Source organism: Vidua macroura, chromosome 1 (genome assembly GCF_024509145.1).
Source record: "Vidua macroura isolate BioBank_ID:100142 chromosome 1, ASM2450914v1, whole genome shotgun sequence".
Lineage (NCBI taxonomy): Eukaryota > Metazoa > Chordata > Aves > Passeriformes > Viduidae > Vidua > Vidua macroura.
The window spans coordinates 21,449,559-21,474,476 of NC_071571.1; the positions used below are offsets into that span (position 1 = coordinate 21,449,559).

At 34.1% G+C, this 24,918-nt stretch overlaps 1 protein-coding gene across 1 annotated transcript; it reads right to left on the minus strand.

Annotated features, from left to right (window-relative positions):
* Positions 1 to 571: 571 nt before the first annotated feature.
* ABCB1 (ATP binding cassette subfamily B member 1) lies at positions 572 to 24,860 on the minus strand. The gene is given in 21 exon segments (XM_053982611.1): positions 572 to 1,882; positions 3,259 to 3,405; positions 4,335 to 4,541; positions 6,225 to 6,422; positions 6,730 to 6,886; positions 8,018 to 8,158; positions 9,133 to 9,233; positions 11,080 to 11,283; positions 12,359 to 12,442; positions 13,833 to 13,910; positions 15,174 to 15,278; positions 15,603 to 15,749; positions 16,534 to 16,746; positions 18,283 to 18,444; positions 19,637 to 19,807; positions 20,171 to 20,428; positions 20,568 to 20,693; positions 21,772 to 21,882; positions 22,198 to 22,311; positions 23,940 to 24,111; positions 24,791 to 24,860. Coding segments are annotated over 20 exon segments (3,024 nt in total). The 5' UTR covers positions 24,045 to 24,111; positions 24,791 to 24,860; the 3' UTR covers positions 572 to 1,687.
* Between the last annotated feature and the right edge of the window lie 58 nt (positions 24,861 to 24,918).

The window sequence follows — 24,918 nt, forward strand, 5'->3', positions numbered from 1 at the left end:
TGGTAAATCAAGCATCTTTGAAATGAGTTGGGGAAATAACTCAATCATTCCTAATCCAATAATTAGAAAATGTATCATCAACAATTAAAAATAGTTTAAAAACGAAGTACTAACATTCAGAATTTAATAAAAAAATCACTTTAAGTATGTTCTTACTTGAATCTTCAGACTATAATGTTGAAGAGTACCTATCTCATTCTTACAGTTTCAAGTATAATTTATTTATATTATTATGCAGAGTAATATCCTTATTGATGGACAAGAACCTTATTGTATCAAGCAATGCATAAATAGGAAACAAACAAATTTTCCAGGCAAACTGGTTTGCCTGGAAACAAAAGAAAATAGGTATGTGATTCAAGAGGAATACAATGAGTCTACATCAATCAACATTCTGTAGAGTGTAATTAGTACATGGTTGAGCCTAATTGATATGCCTATCTGCCTACAGACTGGTTCTGAGTGAGTAAATATCTAGGTGGAGGTATGACAGACCATATGTATAAATCTCAGGGAAGGAGAAATTGCTATGATGGAAGTGCGGACGATTGATTAATCAAGACAGTTTTAAACTTAAGAACAAAACTTTACTGCATAAATACTGACTAACAAAATACATTTCTACTGTTTAGTCATTAATAAATATTAGTCAATATTACTCCATGTTCAAAGCAGTTAGCCCTTAACAGCCATCCTGTATTAGCAGACAATATACAATATCCCAGAGCCAATGCCAGGAATTCAGCACTGATGGTTACAGTCCTTGAGATTCTCAGTCACGGCAGCACTCAGACTCAAGAGCTCTTCAACCAAGGATGTCAACACTGAAAAGGATGCCTTCCTTTCCCCTCCTCCAAGTCCAAATCCAGGATTTTCACCTTGTATAAAATATTGCAGTCTTCAGAGAGCTCTTAGTCCTTGACCTCTGACCCCTAGGACTTTGAGAGACTTACAGAGAATACTTTCCCAGGCTGCAGCAGATGCCTTGTCTTGCCCATCAGTTATGATCTTGGGTTTTTTCCTTATCTATTGTTTAATTTCTGTTTCATTTCAAGCAGTCTTTTTCCATCTCTTAAGGTTGCAACTCTTCAATGATTAGTAAGGTACTTACAGTTCTGGGACCTTTGTTTTCAGCCTGTACCCATATTTTCAAGGCCTTTACTGACATCCCAGGCTAAAACTCCACATCATAACAAGAGACACCTAGCATAAAGCTTCAGCTGACCTGCAAGTTCTCATAACATATGGTAATGAGCCTAATAGGCCAGGACTGACTGTCTTACACAGGCACAGCGAGGGTAAGGCTTGAGGTTTATTTTTGACAAGAGCAGAACTGTTTTTAATGGGCATGAAAATATTTCCAAATTGCTTACACCGAATTAGTGTGATTTTTGAAATAGTTCAAAGCTAGCTAATATTAATTAAATTTGGCTTGGCATGCTTCTACTTTCATGAGTGCCATGGGCATCTGCTTTGGCCACATAGAAAAGAGGTTTGAATAATGAAAACTAGTAGTGAGAAACTGGTACACATTTACTTAGTATTTCTTGGGTTTGCATAACTTATGAAAGGAATGAAGAAAACCAAAAGTATCGAGACTGACTGTTGATATTGAAATAATTACAATGACAATAGTAGCCACAGTGACAATTCAGAGATAAGTACTGCCTTGAATTGAGATGTTGCATTATCCACTTTGAACATTGACCAGGGAATAGTAGATGCCTTTTTCAGCCAGAAGCTGCTGGTGGGTGCCCTGCTCTACGACCCTGCCATTCTGGACCACGCTGATCTTGTCAGCATTTTGGATGGTGGAGAGGCGATGAGCTATCACAATGCACGTACGACCTTCTCGAGCTTTATCCAGTGCTTCCTGGACAACCTGCACAATGAACAAACCAAAAGGTGAGCTATTCTGGCAGCTGCCATACATATACCTCAATTGCCATCTGTAAACTCTAATATGACAGTGAAGGAAATGGAATACCTGTTGTTCAAACTTCTTGATTTAGAATTAGCCTGTGTCTTGGCAGAGTCCAGATTGTTAGAGTGGATAATGCTGTGATAGTTAAGAGAATTAGAAGGAATCAAGCTCATTACTGAGATGCATGGCAGGAAAAAAAGAGAAAATTATTTTAAATTGTAGGAGGTGTTCTGGCTGGATATAAAAAGGATTCACTGCAAGGATAATTAGGCATTGGAACAGGGACAAAAACATCTCTACTGAATCTCCTTGAGATTTTCAAGTACCCTACCAGACATAGCATAAAGTAATATAAATTTGAGTTCAGTATTGGCCTTTGTGTGAGGAGGAGGTTTAACTGGGGACCTCCACAGCTTCCTTTCATGACTGATTAATTATATATGGCCGTCAATATTCTTGGGCCAACTGATATCATACTAGCTCTCATGATTTCACAGGGAGTCTCATGAATCATGTTTTCTTAAAGCTATCACTGGCAGAAAGCTATTAAAAACAATCTCTGCTTTCATGTATTTATTCCTTATGCTTATTAATGCAGAATAAAGTAAGAGGTTAAATTTAAATACCTAACTGGCATATAATCAAGAAAGCAATAAATCATGGGATTATTTAATGGCATTTTCCCCTTAAACCTCATTTTTTCATGCCTACAATTGATCAAAACTTAGTAGAAATCTTAACTTTCCAGATTATAATATAAGATATAATATTTGCCCCTGTTAATTTTCTACAGCTGGATTGTACTTTTGTAGTATCAAGATTACAGCTTTGGCCTTGAAAAATAAGTAAATGTTTTAGCAACTTTTACCTAAAATTTTCATTTCAGCCATGAACATGTAGGAAGAATCAGAAAGCAATGGGAGAAGGAAGAAAACTTAAGACAGCCACATATCACAGTTTCACAGGAAAAAAAAAACCAAACAAACCAACAGTGTTCTCTGGCAGCATCCTCAATATTTTTGGCTTCTGTAGTTTGTGTGTCCTGATTCAATTTTGATAGCATTTTCTCAGTTGAAGCCTGAAGACTTCTAGGCTAAGGAATGCATTCTTCATAGCAATTTCAATCTGCCTACTGCCATACAGATGTATAAAATACTCTTTTTTTCCCTCAAGGAGGGATAAGACATTTATATTTATCTATTATTTGCCTAAATATGCAATTTGCATAAGACACCATATTTCCAGCTTTTGGCTTTAAACTGTGGATGTAAAAATAGTAATCATGATCCAAAAAAAAGTTTAGATTCCAGATTCCTGGCTCAGACTTAAGTTACCTTTTCACTTTCTGTGTCTAAGGCAGAAGTAGCTTCATCCAGAAGCAGAATTTGGGGCTTGCGTACAAGAGCTCGGGCAATAGCGATACGTTGTTTCTGGCCTCCAGAAAGCTGGGTTCCCTTGTCTCCTACGCGGGTATTGTATTTCTGGAAAAAATGTATTAAGTTCAGGCTGTGAATGAAAATCAGTTTGGATGAATATTGAAGCATATCAACTCTGACACCAGCCTCCCATAATCTGCATATTCCACACAAGTAGCTTTCTGAAAACACCTGACCAGAATTTCTATCTCTCATAGATCTATAGATCTTTTACTAGTAGACTTCTTTATAACATCAAGTGTTTAATAAATTCAAAGCAACATGCCACTCTAAGGTTGAAATGACGATGTTATTCTCAATCAGACAACACAACACCAAAAGTCAGTGAAAGTTGGTGACAATACTGGGGTTCAAACTCTGAAAAATCATGCAAAGTGAGATGAGCATTCAGGGGAAATGTGATTAAATTTTTAGCCTTTCTGAATACTTGTAATTACATCTTCCTGATCACTGCATAAGGACAAGATTTTGTGCATGGCAAACCTTTCATCTGACCCAAGGTGCTCAGTCTTTTATTATTATGTGTTTGTCTCATGCATATAGGTGAAAAATTCTTTGTAGTTTTTAGACCACAAGAATATTTGAAATTCAAATTCTGGCTAGGTATAACTGGAAGAAAGTGTAATCTCATCAGTCTCGCAGAATCTTTTACATATGCTTGAGACAGACAGGAGCTTAAAAAAAAGTTCAATTTTAAAAACCCCACCCCTTAGTAGCAGCTCTCAGTTTGTTATAATTTTGTGTCTTCTTCCCACAGATCTTAAAAGTTCCACTCTTCACCTGACAATGGAATCTCCCGGAGTGAAAATAAGTATGGGAAACACAATTAAGTAAGGAAAATATTTTAAAAAATGTTTCAAATTTATTTTCATCTCAGACAATTATTATACCCCAGGTAATTATAAGTGGACAGTTTTTCCCTGCCACGTAAGTTCATATCCAGTTCTGAGAAGGAAAGAAAGGGAATAACTTACATCTGGCAGTGAGTCAATGAAGGAATGAATATTGGCTTGTTTTGCGGCACTAACAATTTCCTCAAAGGACACCTCCCGACTGTTATCTCCATAGGCGATGTTTTCAGCAATAGTGAAGTCAAACAGGATTGGTTCTTGTGAGACAATACCAATCTGAGCTCTCAACCACTGGATATTCAGTGCCTTTGCATTTTTGCCATCAAAAAGCTGAGAAAGCAAACATTTTAAAATTAGGCACATGGCTATATATGAACTTGAGACTTACTGTAAATTCATACACAGAAGTTGTGCAATTATAGCTCTTTCCTTAGCTCTTTCTTACCAATTGCAAGCCCACATAATCCCTCCCCCTCCTTCTTGTCTATGTTCCAAAATTTTCTAATTCATAGAAGTGAATGCTGCCTCAGTCCTTTTCTTTACTTCAATATTTAATTAGGATTTTGAAGACAGTGGAAGATAGGATATGCTGAAGCAACTTCAAAGAACTTTGGGTAAAGTTCTTTCACTTGTTTCTTCAGCAGGAAAATTTTCCTCTATTTTGTATCTATAAAGAAGAAATTTACTTCCTTAAGATATCATTTGCAGCCAGTTTTCTTTATTGGCAACTCTCTCCTACTTCTGCTAAATATGCCTGCTGAATTGTTATAGTTTTTTATTAGATAAATAAAAACAGATTTTTTTTTTTTTTAATGTATCAGCTTCATAATTACACAAGTCACCTTAACTTGGACACAAATAAACCAGGACATTAAAAGAGCTGTTAAATCTCCACTAGAATGACCCAGTGCAGCACTTAGACTTCGTGTTAGGTGACAAGATCAGCTGGGTAGTTGAAGAATTTCCCCCCTCATAGCATGGCTGTTGGAGGACATTATTTTACTAACTCCACAGTTGGTGCTAGAACAGTCAATTTTCAGCCAATATAACTTTTCCTTCAATGGAAAAGTTGTCATAATGAACCTGATCCAAAATCCAATGAAATGAGGGAACGTTTGTGAACAGCTGTTCGGACAGTTTCTGATTTAAGCTGAACCCCTTTCACTCAGTTCACAGTGCAACTCAGCTTGAGAACTAGTCCAACACTTTTGTGGTTTCTATGGCACAGGTCTGTGCTTTATCCTTCAGTTTAACTGTTGTTGGTTATTTATGGACACAAGGTCAGAAACACTGATAAGGAAGTTGCATTTTGTTAAACACACGTTTGAGGCAACTATGCTGCTTCTTTCTACACATCACTTTGCTAAACTGAACATTTTTGGGCACTTTTAACCTCAAAAAAATATTTTCTATTATATCTAGGCTTTATTTAAGTATAGTTTTATGTTTTGTGAGTATCTTTCCAGAAACAAGCTCTAAAATCCTTCTTATTCTCACCTCATGAAGGTCAAAATGTGTGTTCTATTTCAGACAAAACCTCTGAGCACATTTACATCAAAAAACAATTATCAGCAATTAACAGTACCACTATGTGAAAAAAAAATTGCAAAGTTGCTGAATTAGTAGTATAGGAAACCCTATATTTTAAACCAGTTTTACTGAAAGTATTTACAATCTACCACTTAATAAGCAGGCATAGTCTTTAAGATGTTTCTGACAAGTTAAAATTATGAAAAAAATTACTTTTGCCAATGTTCACCTTTTTTTTGAAAGAACATAGAGGGAAAATGCTATTACTAGATCAAACAAAAGTAGATACATATATTCATTAGTTTTTAAAATGTTCTTATAAAAACCTCAAGAAATTTGTCCTGAATTTAAAGCCTTCATGTGGATCAGTAATTGTAATGTGGAAATAAAACTAGAAATACCTATTGTACTTATAACATCGGAGAAAATTAACGAGGAACACCCTCATTTAACCTGTTGACATGTTCTTGCAAAAATACTTACCATTTCTCCATCAAGTGGGTCATAAAATCTCTCCAGTAGCTGAACAACAGTGCTCTTTCCACAGCCACTGCTGCCAACAAGAGCCAGAGTTTGTCCCTTTTCTACTTTTAGGTTCAACCCTTGGAGAATTTTGACCTCTGGTCGGTTTGGGTAGTTAAATGCCACATCTTTGATTGTTATGTTTCCCTCAAATGTTTCCTATAATGAAAATATTATCACTGTTACCTCTTTAAGACAATTTCACAGATTATTAGAATAGAATTGCAGAAGTATCCCCACCCTCCCAGAAATCAATAGAGATTTTCAAAACAAATACCCTTTTGACTCTATGTGCGACAGCTGGACTCACAATAGAGAATTTGGTCCATATTGTGTTCAGATAGTCTCAAAGATGCATTGTAGTAAGGATGTAATCAGGAGAGGAAGAATCAGTTTGAAGAGAGTGAGGAGAGTGCTGTCCATATCACCAATAAATAGTATCACCCATCACACATGGCTTACTCACAGGCTTGTCTCCTTCCTCACTGTAGCTGTCTATTGAGGGCACTCTTTCAAACAGCAGAAACAAGTGGGCTGCTGATATCTTGGCTTTGGCATAGTCTGGAGCAAAAGAACTGGTTTGTCCTAGTGCCATTGCACCAAATACAACCGCTGAAAACACTCTACAAAGAAATCGGGAAGAAAATATCAACAGACAATGAAGAAAAGAACAGTGGAAATGTGGCTGCAGTCAACTTTTACTCAGAGAAAAAAAGAGGGCTAAATTTAGAAAGAATAAAGTAGTAATCAACTATTATTGCTTTAATTATTCACTTAGCTCCAGAAATTTCTTTTTATCCTCATTTAATCTCATGAGATAAACATGCCTGCATTCCAAATTCAGTCTTTTCATTACTTATTAGCAGTAATTTCTTTGGTTGTTAATCCTGGTTAGTATATTAAGTCTCTGCTGGGGCTATGAGGAAAGAGGTCAATGGATGGAATCATTGTTACTCTAATGCTGTTCCATCCTCACTGTGGCTTCCTCTCTAGGGTTCAATGACCTTTGGGAGATAGTGATCACTTTTTAAGGCATCAATGAAAATAAGAAATCAAGCCTGTAACAAGGTGACAATAAATATTTAATTTTCTACCACATCTCTGCTGGAAAATAATTACAGGATTTACAATACTGATAAAGATTGAAAACTATGTTTTATTGGGTCTTGATGACTTTCATGTCATTTTATGGAATTTTGTGTAATTTATAGGCTACATTAGAATAGTTTAAGAACCTGTTGTCTTCAGCTATTACTTACTGCCACACACCATAGAAACAAAATCATCACCAAGAACAGCTATTTGAGATATGACACATCTTAGCCTGTTTTAAGGCAAAGTAAAATAGATTCATTTTTATTAGCTTTGTCTTTTTTCTTCAGAGCTACATAAAGTGATCTGTTTTATTCTGTGTTTGAACAGCGAAGAAGGGCTCACACAGTTTTTGCTCAAACCCTCCCTTTTAAATCTAACCAAAATTTACTCAGCTGGCTAGAGATGTTCAGCTAGCAGATGAAATGCAGACACTTTCTATCATCTTCTGGTCAAAATGAACTGTGTTAATTATCTTTAATTAGGTTGGCAACAAAAAATCAGTATGGTTGACCTTCTTGGGTATTCAGGTCACTGAAATCCACGCTGGTGGGATCTCAGTCTATCATATTGTTTCCATAGCCCTGTATTGAACTGTTGCTCTTAAATTATAAATAATTTTTCTGAACAGACAGAAAAGGGATTGCAAAAGAGATACTTACAAAAATACACTTTTATACTCCATGTGTCCATTTACCACTAGATAGGCACCAAACCGGAAACAGCCGGCATAGGTAAAGAACATCATTGCTTGTGAAAGGGCGAAACAAAAGCCAAATATATGTGCCTTCTTCACAGAATTTCTGTACAGAAAGAATGCATATTTTCATCAAAGTGTGCAGTCATACTGAAATCCTAGTACACAAAAAACCACTGACTTCAATTGATACTGTTATGAATGCAAAGTTTACATACACCGAAACATTAACTAAAAGCATATCTTCTCTCTTGTAGGGCAATAAGTTCTTATTTATGCTAGAACAACAGAAAGATGAAAGTCTTGGAGCTATCCCATCAATGTCAACCCTGAGAATGGTTAGGAATTGTTCTGCAAATCATGAGATATGAACTCAAAAGCCAGCAGTCTGGGAAAAAAGTCAAGTAATATCTTTTATGTCCTGCACTGTGCTCTAACCACTCATTTATTATGGTAGATGTGTTAGTGGCACCCCTGCTTCTTTCCTATTATATCTGTGTACATATATTTTCATTTCCTTTGCTTTTCTCACAGATGTCTGAAAATGAAACATTCCATTCTGGAACAATAAAACTTTAATTTGTAGAATCTATTTAGTTGTTTACTTTAAGACTTTTAAATTTTGATTTAGTCCAGACAGACTTATATTACTTTATTTCCAGCCCCAAATCAGTAAGTAATTATTCAAATGTTTTCAATCTTACTAACACTTTAAAAAGTGCCTCAATGTAATATTAAATTTACATTTAAATAGTTTTAAATAAATATCCAACAAATCAGGTGGAAATTTAGATTAGAACACTTCAAAAGCTCACTTAAAACCAACATTTTTCCAAACCAAGTAACATTGTAATAGAAGATACCAATATTATCACAGATAATTAATTAAATCAAATTTTAAAAAATGTTAAGTGGTGGTGCTTGCATTTGTCAATACAGATATGCAAAACATTGACATAAATTCTGAGATAACTAAAATATACATTAAATCATACACACTATTAAAAAAAACTATTATTGTTGAAGTAAATATTTGCAATTTATTACAGATTTTTTTAAGCTTAATTATTTTTATTATACCTGTATGGTAGAATCAGATGTTCTCCATACATCGACTCAAATTTTCTTTCTCGGGTTAAGCTAACAACAGTTCTAATATTTTCTATTGCTTCTGTGGCAATCTGCAATAGAAAAACAAATGTTTTAATCAAAAGTATGTTGCATTTCCTTACTCAAAATTAATAGAAGATTCGGTGGGAATATTATTTTATATTTAATACTGGTTATTTAAATCATAGGCTGTTGATGTAAAAATAAGCATTTTACATTTTTCTTTTTAGGACAATGAGATTTTCTTACAATGCTCAGAATTTTCTGATAAGACCTCTTTAATGTTTTACAAATAAATGGTGAAAAACCATTAGACAGCAATAACAAATATAGAGAAGATGCTCAACATGAAAAATGGCATATTAGCATTCAACTTCCAGTCTGCAGAGTTTGGGCTATAATCAAAATGTCCAGGTTATTTAGGTGCCTTTGAGTCTGAGATCTCAGCAGTAAATATTTGCTCTGACACCTTCTTTTAGCTTGCAGATTCTTTAGACTTGAGTCATTTGTATACATAAATGTTCCAGGGGATATTCACATTACATATTAAAAAAAAAAAAAAAAAAAAATCACTGTTAGGGTGGTCAGGCATTCAAATAGATTGCCCAGGTAGGTGGTGGAGTCACTGTCTCTGCAAGTGCTCAAGAGATGGATGTGGTACTTGGGGATATGGTTTAGGGGTCATTATGGTGGTGCTGCATTGATGGTTGGACTTGATTTTGAAGGTCTCTTCCAACCTTGATGATTCTCTCAAAAGACTCTCAAGGCTTTAATGCATTTTGCTATTGTACACATTTACTGTAATTTTAGTTTAATTAAGGCCATAAAGTAAGGTTTTTTAGTAACCTAAGATCAGCAACTCTTTGCAGAAAGTGAATTTTCCAGGTGAACCACTATTTTTACTGAAAAAAAATTCCCATATTTTTTTAAAAAGTGAGAATTAAATAACATGCCTATAGTCCAGTGCTTGCTTAGGTGGCCTTGAGAAGGGAAAAGAAAATATTTAAGTTTCAAAAAAAAAATCATAAATATTTGTAACACCTGTGCTAATTCTTCACAATATGCTACCTTAAGAAAGTCTTTAGTGTTTATTCCAAGAATTGTCAACTACTTTCTATCACATCTTACAACAAAACAACATAAAATAAATGCTCATCCCTCAGAGACAAACAGAAGAAATGTTCTCAATTGAAAGGAAGAGAATGGAATTGCATGATCTTGGATAAATTATTTTCTTTTCAGCAACTTTTAAGAAGAGTAGGACATAGGAAGAGATTTTAGAAAAGTTTTACCTTGAAGAAAGCAGTATCTGGGAAGTGATGAAATAGTTGTTCTGTCCCAAAAGGATTTTTGGAATGAAGTGACATTAAATGCCTTCATTTAATTTGTTAAACAAGAGTCTAGCCTTCTTGCTTTTCAGTTCTCATCTTTCTCTTCCACGCAAGAAACAAAGGAATGGCAAACAGAAACCAGTGGATATATACATATTATCACTGCAAACATTAATAAGATGAAGAAGGAGGAAAAAAAAAAAAAAGCAGTGTAATAAATGTAAGATAGATGGCATGACAAAAAGGGATGACAGGAAAAAAAAAAAAAAAGAATGTCAAAATGAGAGTGGTTGCAAAATAAGGAAAACAAAGATGTCTAGAAAAGGAATGAGAAGAGAATATGCCTGAATTGTCTTTAGCACATTCCAACATTTAACTACAAAAATATTAATTGGTTAATACCATAAGTCTTCAATCGTTATTGAAGAGGTGTGATGCTCTGTAGGTCTACTAGTGTACCTGGCTGTCTTTGGAACTTGCATATTGTGAAAAGTTCTGTACTCAGAAGTCATTCATCCATTAACAATGCTTTGGTAAATATGACTGTATACATTATACAGGAATAGATTAATTTCTCTAGACCCACCTTTCCTGCAGCTTCCAGCTCTCGTTTATCTTTCTTAGCATGCCCAGCCAACATCTTCATTTCAATCATTCCTGCCACTGCAATGATGGGCACAACAGCTAAAAGTAGCAGGGTCAGCTGCCAGCCATAAATTAATGATATAAGAATTCCAGTCCCCAGGTTGGCTATGTTTTGGGCAATTAATGCTAGTCTGACACCAGTTGCCTGGAGAAAGAAAAAAAGGCATTTCTTACCAACATAACTGCATTTTAAATAAGGAAAGCATTTTCACCCACAAAATTCCTGATTCTCAAAGCACTGCTTAGAAAATCTTAACACAGTTTTGCTATTTTTCAAAATGGCAGTTTCTTAAATGCTTTTGTAAAAAAATATCTAGATCATATTTATTTCTTCTCTCCCCATAGTCTGATTACTTCAATTTACTCTTCAATTTCTAAATTCTGTTCTTGAAGCTGAACAAGCTTTACCCTCATCATATACTCACATTTACATCTAAACATTGAAATCTGTCATATTTTCTAGATCACAGAGCTAGCTTTACAAGTCATCACACAGAGCCCAATGAAGAAGAAAATTAAATATTTAACTTCTCCTATGGAAATAAAACCAAAGATACTTCAGAATCCTTCAGTTTATAAAAAAAAATCAAGCATATAACTTCATGTAGTAAAAATTTTCTTAAGCATACACAAATGATTACATTCAGTGTACTTTAGCTTGATATTACAGAAGCTATCTGTAGTAAACGACAGAATTTACTTATAAAGAATCTCCATAAGGTAACAGAAAAAAAGGAAGTGAATTGCTGACAGTTCTTTTTTCTTTAAGAAATCTGTACAACCAAAAAAATAGCAGGAGATTGTAAACTGAATATATTTAGTTGCATGTCTTTAGGTGAATGAGACCTCTTGGAAAAGACTTCTTAGGTAGGATAGTCCCAATAAATTTGTTTAATAATAAAGATCACAATATAGCACAATAGGTTTTTTTTTTAGAAAAATTTATTTGGAAATTAATCTGTAAATACATATTACCATAATTTTCATAAAGTGCATCAGTACATTCTCTACCAGCTATTGGTATATATATATAATTATTATATATACCAATAGCTGGTATAATAATTTATATATAATTTATTTTATTAATAAAATAGACTCTTTTATAGTACATTTTAGTTGTCAAAATCAAGACTGTTATCCAGCTAGTCAAACCTAATCTGCAACTTCATTACATGCCAAACCAAACAGGAAAACTTCCAACCCAAAATTTTACTTACTCCTTTCACTTGAGAGGCATCATTAGCAAGTCTTGTAGTTAATGCTCCAGTGCTATTTTTAGGATTATCAAACCAGGCCATATCCTACAATAAGAAAACTTATTTTTAAGACCAGGTTTTGGACATTTCAAATAAACTGCTAAATAAATCTGGTATGTGGCAGTGCCTCAGTTCTACATATTTAAATAAGTTTGATTCCATCATTGCACATTGAATATATTTAGAAAGAAGTGTAATCTTGTGAATCATTGATGTATTCATTGTCGCTGCTGAGAAGGAAGGGGAGCAGCTGAGAGATTCCCAAAAGCAAAATTTACCCTCCCCCACTGCTGCTCCGTCACTGAATCTGCTTGGAGGAGAGGACTCTTTGGTCACACTCCCTCATGGCTGCAAAGCTGTTTGGGGAGGGGATAAGTGTAAAGCATTTTCAGGTTAAAAAATGAAATATTCCTTGCTTTGTTTCTTCCCATATTGAAGAGGCTTATTTGCAAGCTATGAGACACTGACAAACCAACAAAAACAGCAAAAAACCCCAAACCCAACCAAATGAAAAACTGTTCTACCTGATCAAAGCTAATTGTTGGGATCAGGTACACAGTTTATGATTTATTCACCACCTGACCAAATATCTGATTTAAACTGCAATGTGTAGTATGCATTTAATGAGGTCCTGGTAATGTATTAGAGGCATTTGCAACCTCAAGACTCAATTGTAAGATTGCCTTTTCATTAGATTTTTAGTATGGCTGATCTATAAATTGTGATTTTTCAGACTACAGCAGTTTTCTGTCACATTGAAAATAGTCATGTTCACATGAATCAAATTCGGTGTCTACATGTTGCTTTATTTGCAAGACTTAAAACCCCATATCTATAATATTTTGTATTTCAAAATCTAAAATACTGATCCTGAAATCATGCAAAATTAAGACCAATTTAGAATTACTTCACAACATTACATTCTATTTATATTTTAACTCCCTGAAAGTGGTTTTACTTTCCAGTACACAATTTTATTGTTGCAATAAATAATAACAATTTTAGATTTGGAGGCTTCCATGAAGACTTCCAATAACGTATCTGTACATATCACAATTTAAATCAGACATTTGAAGTAAGAGTTACAGTGTAAGTTGTGTTGCATTTCTTTAGGGGAAAAAGGGCCCAAAGAAAGCAAAGCAGGCAAATGAACAGATAATGGAATACTGCTGGTGCAAATCAACTTGTCAGGCCCTTGTAACTTGGCTGTAAAACTAAGTCTTTGGAAGAAGTACATAAAAAGCTCTTGTATTGATTTAAGACTCTCCCTCTAAGGATACTGTGCATAACCACATGTTATTTGCCAATTAATCAAATTGGTTTCTAGTCTGATTTAAACAATCTTCTCTGTATGATAGAGTGATGTAGAATACAGTTATTTTATACCAATACCATCAATAACCTTAGAAATCATCAAGATATTTATTATCTTTACCTGTCTAAGCATTGCTTTAAATGCCATGAATCGAAGCCTCATTGTAAGAATTTCTCCAGCTTTGCCAAATGTGAAACCCTTTTTGAGAAAAAGCACAATGCTTAGTTTAGTATTACACTGTTTGCATTTATTCAAGAAATATTTTAGATAAATTGCCTCTACAATGTCAAAATAAAAAATATTGTGGTCCTGTTTGCAGAAAGCAAATGTAAAAGCAGGTTTAATATACATAAATTCTAGTAGGTTCACAGTACTGACATTCAAATACTATTAATGAAAAAAAATATAGGGAGCATAGCAATATTTCCTAGCACTGCTTCACCAGTATGCTTTAAGAAGAAGGTTACTAATCAACACTTTGATTTCATTTTTCTGAATCAATGTCAGATTTAAACAAGTACATTTACTAATTTAAACATTTAGGTCATTCATTTTAGATTAAAGGCTTTGTAAGGCAACCTGGGTTTAGTCAAATGCATCAGTCAAATTTTTAAAATTACCTGAACATTTATAAACTGAGCAAACCTATCACAGCCCTGTACTACTCAGCCTTCCATACTCAAGGCCCTTTTCACTTGTGCAACAAGACAATTCCATAAACAAACCAGGTTTCTGCAAGAGGCTGTTTATGCTGCTGTCCCAAGCACGTTATTATTTCACTCCGTGGGCTCACTTAACAGATAAAATTATACCAACATGTTCCTAAATTATAAACTGGACTATATATGGAAATATTTAATATGATTACTACTTTTTTTTTCTTTTTAAGTGGCACTGTTGTAGCAGGTCCAACCCTTCGTATTTCAGCAGGAGGAAATGAATATCAGAGTGATGAGTGTTACATGACAAACTGGGCTTGGGAGTCTTTGGGGACACCCACGGGAGAAATATGGGACATTCCCTTGGACAAGGAAAGGACTAGGGAAGTAAAAAATTGGAGAAGAAAGGCAGGAGATTGATAGATTTTCATTTACTAAGAGATTCAAATAGGAAGGCTTGAGGTGAGAGGGGGGTGGTAGAATGTCAGGACTGGAGAGGTTGCCTGTTAGCTGGCAATGGAAAATGAGTGAGAAAATCCAGAGTTTGGTGCTGAGAAGTGTCTGACTGATGAACAAGATGGGAATTTCTAAAGTTAAGAGGTCTGAATAGAATCAAAAGACTCTTAAACACAAGCAGATCTAGGTCAAAAAAGTTTCAGCACAAGACATATCTAGAACCATTAATACAGGTTCTGGTTTGAGTAGGAGATGTATTATGAAGATGCAAATTTTTAGTATATTTCAGGTCTGGTTTCTAAAATATGATGAACAATTAAAATAAGGTTAAAATATTAAAACATACCTGAAAAAAGAAAGTAAAAAAGGAAATGATCCCAAGTACTAAAAACAGCAGTGAATATAAGTTGCTCTGTTTTCTTAAGACGTTCTTGTCAGTCTCTGAAAAAATCTATAATACAAAATTTGAAACAAAGTTTTTATAAAATTAACTAACAATCTAAAATACTCTCATCTTTCTCAGTAACTTTTTTTGGTAATCAATTGCATTCCTATGAAATTTGATCATATATTACAAAACATTTAATATAACAAGCATATTTCAGGTTGTAGCAAGATTTTTAGCACTTTGTAAGTGTCATAAAATTTTTCAGATTTTTGCAAGAATGCTTCATCCACTCTTCAGCTTCACTGTGCGGTGATAGTTTTTAACCTAATTTTATTAGAAATAAATATTGTGGGCTTATAGTTTTTTGCTTATTTTATTCCAACTTACCCCTATAATTTCAGAAAATATGACTGCAAATGCAGGTTGTAAAGCTCCATTGATAATTGCACACAAGGTTCCAGCTACAAAGTATGGCCATTCAGTTTTGTTCAACTTCATAATTTTCAGAAATGAAGCTGGAGGTACTTCTTCAGCCTAAAAAATGTGAACTGCATTAGGACAAACATGAATGTATTTGGAGAAATACTGAGAAAAGGAGAGATTAATAATCAATTTCCGATTCCCAGAATCTATTCAGGGGAAGCAAAACTGTATAGTTTTTAATAACATGAATAAATGATTGTACTTTTTTTTTGTTTTGTTATTCTAACACAAGGGAGATCTGTACACTCTGTCTACAGCTCTTGTCCTTTTATATTAGTTTACCCATGTAATTTTAGTTAGTGAATACTTCGGTATTGGTCAGTGATAACTGAGCGACTCATTCTGGGCATACTGCTGTGTGCAATCCGTGGCTTGATTAATTCAAGTAATTCTTCATTAAGCAATTTATAATAGTAAAATAATTGCTGTAAACAGGAATGTAATCATTTTTTTGGGGGGTGGGGCGTTGCAGGTTTTGTTGTAATGTGTTGCTAATATTGAGCTAAATATTTTGGCTTTTATCCAAAAATTATTGTTTAACCCATATAGACTATGTTGGTATCACATGTAAATATATGTGAGCATATTTCTTTTAAAGGAAATTTATTTTTGAGAATAAATTCTTCATCTTTGTTATAGATTTTTAAATTACCATTTTATTTCTATATTCATTTATTTGAGACTAAAAAAGCAAGTTATGAATATTATCAGTCAAAGGCTATTTAATATTTAAAAATTCTCATACCTTCTTGTACCTTTTTTCAGCAGGAGAATAAATTTGGCAAACTTTGTTTAAAGGAATTAAGTTCACTAACAGCTCTGCAAAGATACTTACAGGTGAAGCTTTTTCCTCATCGGGACTATCATTTTGCTCTCCTGGCTTTTTCATGCTTCTCCGAGTAGATCGTCTTCTCAATCCCCTAGTTAAGGATTCTTCAGATTCTGGTTCAAATTCACTGTTTATGACACTACATACATTCTCATAATTTTCTGTTGATGGAAGTACATCCTCATAATTTTCTGATGATGGAACTTCAGCTTCTATTGTCTAAAAGTGGGGAGAACATTATGCTAAAATTAAACATGCATATATTACTTCAAACTTTCAAAAATATGAGGTAAAAAAAGTAAAAGTAACTTTGTTTCAGCTGAAAGAGATATGGAGGAACAACATATAATGCCTTAAGGAGATATGAAAATCTGTATAATATTTATTAGAGCTCTATCTTCAGAGCTTTAGTCATATATGAGTTTTGCATCTCTCATGAAAATTCTTACAGTAAGTGGAAGATGAGGACTGAGAGTAGATGCTCTATTTTTTAATGAATTAAATAAAAAGTTTTAAATTGAGAGTAAAGCCTTTGCACTCCTCTTGGGATCTTATAGAATGAGTTCTTGGGGGATATACATTTTATTTATGAAGTGATAAAACATTATCGCTTTTACTGGAAAACACACTGAACAATTCTTGACTTTAAATGGAATAAGGAAGTTCAGCATGAAACAAGTCAAAAAGATTTTGACTGAAAAATTAGAGCAGCCTGGAAAAGAGCCTTACCCTTGGTGGTACTTTTGCTACTTCTTTGAGAGAATAAATAAATGTCTACCCACCCTAAGGTATTTGATAGCAACTGGATTCAAAGTTGCCTTCAACTTGTGTTTTGTTTTTTCCAGAATTTTTTTATTTCTTACTGCTTTTTGTATTACTAATAAAAATATTTTGCTTGCTTTCAATTTTTTAAAATTGTTTTAAAATATTCTTTCCCTTCTATATTTCCTCATTTTCCCCATATTTGCATTTGCTTGGATACAAAGTTACTTTGAATCTAAGGTAACCAAAGGCATTCTCCTATGAAGAAATATTTTAATTGGTCTGGTTAACCTCTTCAGTGTGAGATACTGAGATGGCAGTTTCAGTTTCTTTAATGGACACAGAGGTTATGCAGTAAAACAAAGGCTACAATGAAAATCTGCTATAGCCTGATGGTCACATGGGACATTGGGATGTAAGTATCAAAGTATCTTGGTCTTCATTTAATAACTAACACATTTCAGAAATTTATTATAATATGCAATCTCTTTTTTTTTCTATCTATATAGGTTAAGAACACATTTTTGGTCTTGGCATAGCTGAATTGTTTTTATTTTATTCTATTCCAACACTTTTTTTTTTTCTTTAGAAAGTAATTCAGTATGAAGGATTATAAATAAACAGCTTAAAATATGCATGCTGTATTCCTCCAGTCAGCTACTGTATTTTACCTTTTATCAGACTAAGAACAACCAATGGAATACCAAACTCCTGTAGTTACCTGCTCTACATTAACTGCATAAAAGGAAAACATAAAATAATCTGTTAAGTTTAAATACTTAGAGGATTAAAAATGTACTATCCTGGGTTTAAACATGTCTTGTAGCCAAACTAGTGGTCTCTCTCAAATTATTACTCTCCTTTCAAAGTACATGAGTTTTTTGCATTATCAAAATATGCTGCAGACCTTCTCGTACTTCGGCTAAAATCACTGTGGGTGTGGGAAAAAAAAAAAGCAAAAGAAAATGAGGCAACAGCTAGAGACAGAAGTACCTGCATGTTAACGAGTTTGTAGTAGATTCCCTTTTTCTCAAGCAATTTAGCATGATTCCCTAGCTCTGTGATAACTCCACCTTCAAACACAGCTATCACATCTGCATTTCGGACTGTTGACAGTCGATGAGCTACCACAACCGTGGTGCGTCCTTCCCTTGCCTGAAAACAGCAACATGTATGAGTATTTATAAATAAATGCAAAAACTGTTCATCTTCATAGCAGAGTTGAATAGGACCCAAAAGAAACATTAAAATGGTTCACAGAAAATAGAACTTAAAAAAAAATTAGAAACATATTTCAATGAGTTCCTTAAAACAGAAATGTAATTTAAAGCTTGAAATTTAATATTAAAGATCATCTTTCACTGTGATAAATACATCAAATTTGATCAAAAATATCTAAATAAAAATCTCAATATATAAAGTTTTAGAATGTTACAAGCCATAAAATTTTTAAATGCTGTAATTTTTTTATATTTAGGCCCTTAGTTGCCCACTTAAACCTTAAAATCCATGGAGAATTTATACTTAGAAACATTAGAAAATATTTTACACTCACTTTTAAAGATATCAGTGTTTTAAGCTCTAAGTCATTGCTAACTCAAGTGACTACAATAAAAGTAAAATTCTCTACAGTTTCATATGAATTGTATTTCAACTAAGTACCTTTCTTTGAATATTTATAAGCATAATACACTTAATGTTTCAAACATCACAGCTTGCCATTTTAATTATGAGGTTGTTTCGAAGTGATCAAGCAAATTTTAGTTTAAATAATGAAAGTAATGATCCCAAGCAGTGGAATTCTGTTGGAAGCTGGATGGAGTTCATCTTCAGTGATGTCCCTCAAGAGGTCCATACTGGGACCCATACTACTCAGTATCTTCATCACTGATACTGACAAATGGGACTGAGTGCACACTCAGCAGGTTTAGGGGTGACATCAAGCTGAGCGGTGCAGTTTATTCACTTGAGGGAAGGGATGGCATTCAGGAGGTCTCTGACAGGCCTGAGGAGCAGGCCCAGGAGAACCTCATGAGGCTCAACAAGGACAGGTGGCTGACAACAATATGAAGGGCAGTAAGACAGATAATGGACGAGGATGGTATTTACACCAAGAAAATGTTGATTTAAGCTTAATAATGCAGAATATATGATTCTACCTTCTAATTTGAAATAAGATTTCTCTCTGTAATACCTACAGGAACTCAAAAATTCTCTGTACAAAGAATATTTGCCAGATCAAAGTTTACATTTTGTGGTTTTATATGTCTCTATTTTCAACAAAAGTCCAAGAAAGAAGTAAATATTAGGCTCCTACTTACATGTTTCATTTTAAAACACTACTGACCTTGTCCAGTGCTGCCTGCACAACTGATTCACTCTCAGTATCCAAAGCTGATGTTGCCTCATCAAGCAGAAGAATTTTAGGATTGCGAACCAGAGCTCTGGCAATTGCTATTCTTTGCTTCTGGCCTCCACTGAGCTGTGCCCCTCTTTCTCCAACCACAGTTTCAAACTTCTACAAGACAAACACATGTATTGAAAACACTCGCTGGCACAATCCTTCCACTAAAAGATATCGGTAATGCCAGAAATGCCAGTAACATCTCCTCCTTTCTCTACAGGAATAAACACCTACTTGGATACACCTGACTAATCATTTGTGTTCCTGGAATTCTAGTAGTTCTTCAAATGACACCAAATCATTGCCTGAAGACATAAAATTAACATTATTCTCAAAAGTTACGAGGAAGCTCTGCATAGCTCTGCATATTCACAGGTCCAGGGATAGCTTAGTCTTAACAAGCATTCCTTCTGAGGAACTATTTGGCACAAGAAGTTTTAGAAGAAATTATTTCAGCAGGAGAGCTTATCTGCTTACATTGGGTAGCTTCATGATGAAGTCATAAGCATTTGCCTCTTTGGTGGCTTTTTCAATTTCCTCCATGGTGACATCCTCACGGCCATAACGGATATTTTCTGCAATAGTAGTGGCAAAGAGCACGGGCTCCTGATTCACCACACCAATAACCTCCCGCAGATACCTTACGTTTAAGGTCTTAATATCCTGCCCATCAATGGTAACCTAAACAAAAGAGAGCAGACAAAAACTGGTTACTACTTGTTTTGATCAAGGAACCTCTCTCTCCATGCCAGCATGTGCCATTTTAGGGGAGACTTCACCATGTCACTGGAAAATTGACAAGAGCAGTGAGGCTGGAACTAGGCTTTCAGCACATGTGACATGCAGAGCAGTCATCGCATTTGAGGTGTCTTACCGTGCCTTCCTTGGGATCATAAAATCTCTGGATGAGCTGAACAGTTGTGCTTTTCCCACAGCCACTGCCACCAACCAGGGCCACTGTCTGGCCAGAATTAATCTTGAGATTCAAGCCCTTCAGTATCTGTCCATATAAGAAGGTTGGTCAAAAACATTACAGTATTTAGAAATGTCAAGGTAAATTTGAAAGACTAGAATAAAATAATCTTTATATTTCTAGCATAATTTGGTAAAAATAAAATTTATAAACATGTAGATCAAAATTTTGGATTACTGATGACTTCAGCTTAATTTTCCTTATAATTACATCACAATTGGTTCATTATCAATGTATTATACAACACACTTCTCAATTACCTGTCTCATTAACCAGTTCATATGACAAAATAATAACAATACTACTATTCATAACTAAAATATAATATAGAAACAATAAAATGTAAAATTTCTCCATTATCTTGCCTCGCCTTTTTCTTTAATTTATCATGCTGACTACAGGGAAGCTATATAAAAGTCATGGTTAAAAGATGAGTGTATTTCCTTTCTGCCTATCAAAAGTAAGAAAGGTCACTTTATCAAGGTCAGTGATTTTCCTTCAAGGTAAGGAAGGAAACAGTTATGTATTGCGAAGACACTCTCCATGGAAATGGAATCATTCATATGTTGTCTATCCTTCATATGTTGTCTATCATCACTGCATTGAGATTCTGAATATATGACAATGTTTTAAAAAGGAAACTTATTCTCTGTCTAGACAAATATAGATTCTGATCTCTATTCCATATACAGCAAGTCCTTGCTGGAGCTGCTTTCTTTTTTTCCTGATTCAGACACAGTCATAACAGACCTGCATTGCAATTATTTTAAAACTTATTAGCTCATTATTATTACTACGCATAAACGCTTGAGCTAGGATTGTAAATTTAGATTCTGATAGAAATATATATTTATAGTTTTTTGCATAGCCACACTAACTAGGACATTAGACAAAAAAATTAATCAAGAAACTGCACATGTTTACCTAAGGTGGAAATAAATCTAGCTAAAATGACTGTGATGACAAGGTAGTTTTATATACATTAGAGAATCAATCTGAAATTGTTAGACTTTCGAGAAAAATTAATTTATGTGACATTTTAATGATTTTTTTCCCAACACATGTGTTCAACTATAATATGTATATAAAGTTTCAGTTACAGTACCTCAACATCTGGTCTGGATGGATAATTGAAGTAAACATTTTTTAATTCCAAGTTCCCTTTTATGTGGTCTGGTTTGTAACCTGTCTCTGAATAGCTGTCAATTTGAGGCTCCTGTTCAAAATAAAATACAAAACAAAAAACCCAATATTTTTTTCATAAAGAAGTCCTTGAGTGCACCATTATTCTGCAGAAACATTAAACATGTGTTTTAAGTAATTGAGGTGATATTTCTGAAAGACCTAAATTGTACAATGTTTTGCTCCCTCACTGCTACATTGATGATATGCTCATGCAAGAATACTTATAATTTTTTTCCATTAAGCTTCTTATAAAATTTTTCCATTAATTTAGTTCCTGTTTTTAAAAAGAAGGGTCTCTTACCTTCAAAAAAAGTTTTGAAATGATAGTGAGGGCAATGATACTCACATTGTCTATTATATTAAAGACGGTGTAGGCAGCTCCTCTTGCACTTGCAAATGCCTCTATGCTCGGAGCAGTCTGTCCAATACTGAAAGCTCCAATCAATACAGAGAAAAAGACCTGAAAGAAATGTTTAGAGAGGCATGTATTCATTCTTATTTAAGCAGAAGAATATATTATTTATTTATTTATTTATTTACATTAGGTATTTTTGGGTAAGGAGCTTCCATGTCTGTTAAGGGAAGTTTAAGGAATCTAGAATTAAAACTGAAAAGGTCTCTCTTAAGCAGAGAAAAACATTAAGAAAAGGGCTTTTTAAGGTTCAGATCAGAACTGAGAAGCTGTACAACATTAATTTTGTAAATACTTTGAGAAAAAGTGAAAAAGTGACTCAGACCTGTAAAACCTATGACAAAAAAATTTAGAATTGCATTTGATGTCTCAGGATTTATTGTACTAATTCATTCTTTGGCCAAAGACCAGAAAGTGTATTATATATTTTCCAACAGAACAACAGAAATGCAAAACACTATCATTCTGCTTTCAAAGAGACAGTGAAAGAGAAGTCTAGAAACACAAATTCTTCATCAAAAAGTAATAAAGGATCCCCTGCTTCAATGAAAGAGTGAAGTGCAAGCAAACAAGAAACAGCAGCAGAAGAGAAAAATTAATCATTTTATCAGAATAGCAGTTTATTGCTTTCAGTCAGTATCAAAACAAAAGCAATTAAACCACCCTGCTCAGAGAACATAATAGCCATAGTAGTCAGAGCAAAGTCTGTCACACTCATCCTCTTGAACAGGGGTTATTCACAGATTTTACACATGATAATGCATCATCCATCATCCATGTTCTAAAAACATTGTTAGATGAACTACAACACAGACAATTTGCAATAGAATTTGCAAATACTTTGTACTGAATAAATTACACATAAGGTCATGAACTTCACTCAGAGGTTCCATATGCCAACTTGTACAAAAGGTTCAAAAGAGCCAAAACACATATCAGAGACATTTTTCACAAACTTCAGTGATTCATAAACAAAACAGGGAGTTTAAAAAATATATAAATATATGCATATGGTCAACTGGCAGGGTTTCATTATAGTTAACAAAATTTTTCTTCTTATCCTGTTTACTTCGTATTTCATACAAAATTGGAATGATTCCCACATCAAGAGAACAATTAAATTATGACTTAAGTGTTATGGTTTTCTTCCTTCAATTAGATGGTGACATATTTCCTAGTCACAAGTATATTTTTATCCCCCTCAATTTCTAAAAATACTGAGAAGTGATTCCAACCTCTCATGGTGCAAAATTTAAGTAAAACATTAAGAAAATTATCTGCTTAGATTACACAACAGCTAAAAAAAAGTATTTGTTTCTGCATCCCAAAAATATATTCAGCCCTTGTCAGGGTCCAGAAAGCAAATAGCAACTAGAAAGGGTATTGTACTTCAGTTTTTGATTGAACTGCTTCTATACTTCGATTGAACTGCATCTGATCTTATGAAAATCAGAAAATATATAGGAACAGTTGAAAATCATATATGTTTTAATTGGGTTCATATAGATTTTGAGATCCTATAGAAACAACATGTTTCTTTTGTGATGAGAATCTTTTTGTTAAGAAGGGATGCTACTTTGCCAGTTTTGGGATATAATTCTCATTACAGTCAAATACCCATTTTTAAGGTTTGTTCTTTATTATTTCTCACTGTTATTGAGAACATTAATACTTACTGTAAGAACTTTGCCAATAGTGTAATCATCAGTTAAGATCAAAGTAGTTCCATACCAGAATGCCAGTGCATATGATGCATATATCAGTAAGAAAGCAGCACCCATAGAAATATTAGCTGTAATAGCCTTTCTTATTCCAATCCGTTTAGCATCTTCTAAATTTTTATGGTATCTGGAAGAAAGATAGATGTTCAAAATAGACTCACACTTGTACCACAGCAGACACCACAAAAGCTCTGTGGATGGATTAGAAAAAGAAGCAGTTAGGTACATAAAATATCTAGCCCTAAGACTGTATAAAGGTAAGCCTGCTAGTCAGGCGTGGACTTTCTAAGTTAACCCCTGAAAATGCCAGCATTAGTCAACTTGGTATATAGAAATAAAGGTTATTGCAGATCAGGTACTGGCATTTAAGCTGCTTCTGCAGATCAGTGAACTTTGATTGTCCACCACTCTTGATTAAAGGTTAAAACATATCACCAGATCTATATTTTACAGTACAATGGAAATAGAGATACTGTTCGTTAGCACCTTCTCAACTACTGAGTAATCAGATTAGATTACCAAGGATTTCATCATCTCTTCACAGAACAGGGTCTTGTTTTGTCTAAAGCTCTCAAGGTAAGATATTTGAAGTAGTTTGCATACCTTTTAATGCAGAGACATCAACTCTAGAAAAATAACTAATTGTTTTTCAACATGGAGCAAACCTTGTGACAGCCTCTAACAATTTTTCATTAACTAAGAATGCAGAAAGCACAAGACTTTCAACAGAAAATATACAAGAAAATCTCAAACCATTTGAAGTGACTATTTTAAAATCCACTGATGAAAGCAAATATTGCTCTTACCTTTTAATTTCTTTTTCCTGTCCTCCAAAAGCTATTACAGTACGGATTGCTGCCAGAACTTCTTCTGCAACAGCACCTGCTTTTGCATATGCAGCCTGCTCTTTGTCAGTGAAAGCAGAGAGAACCTA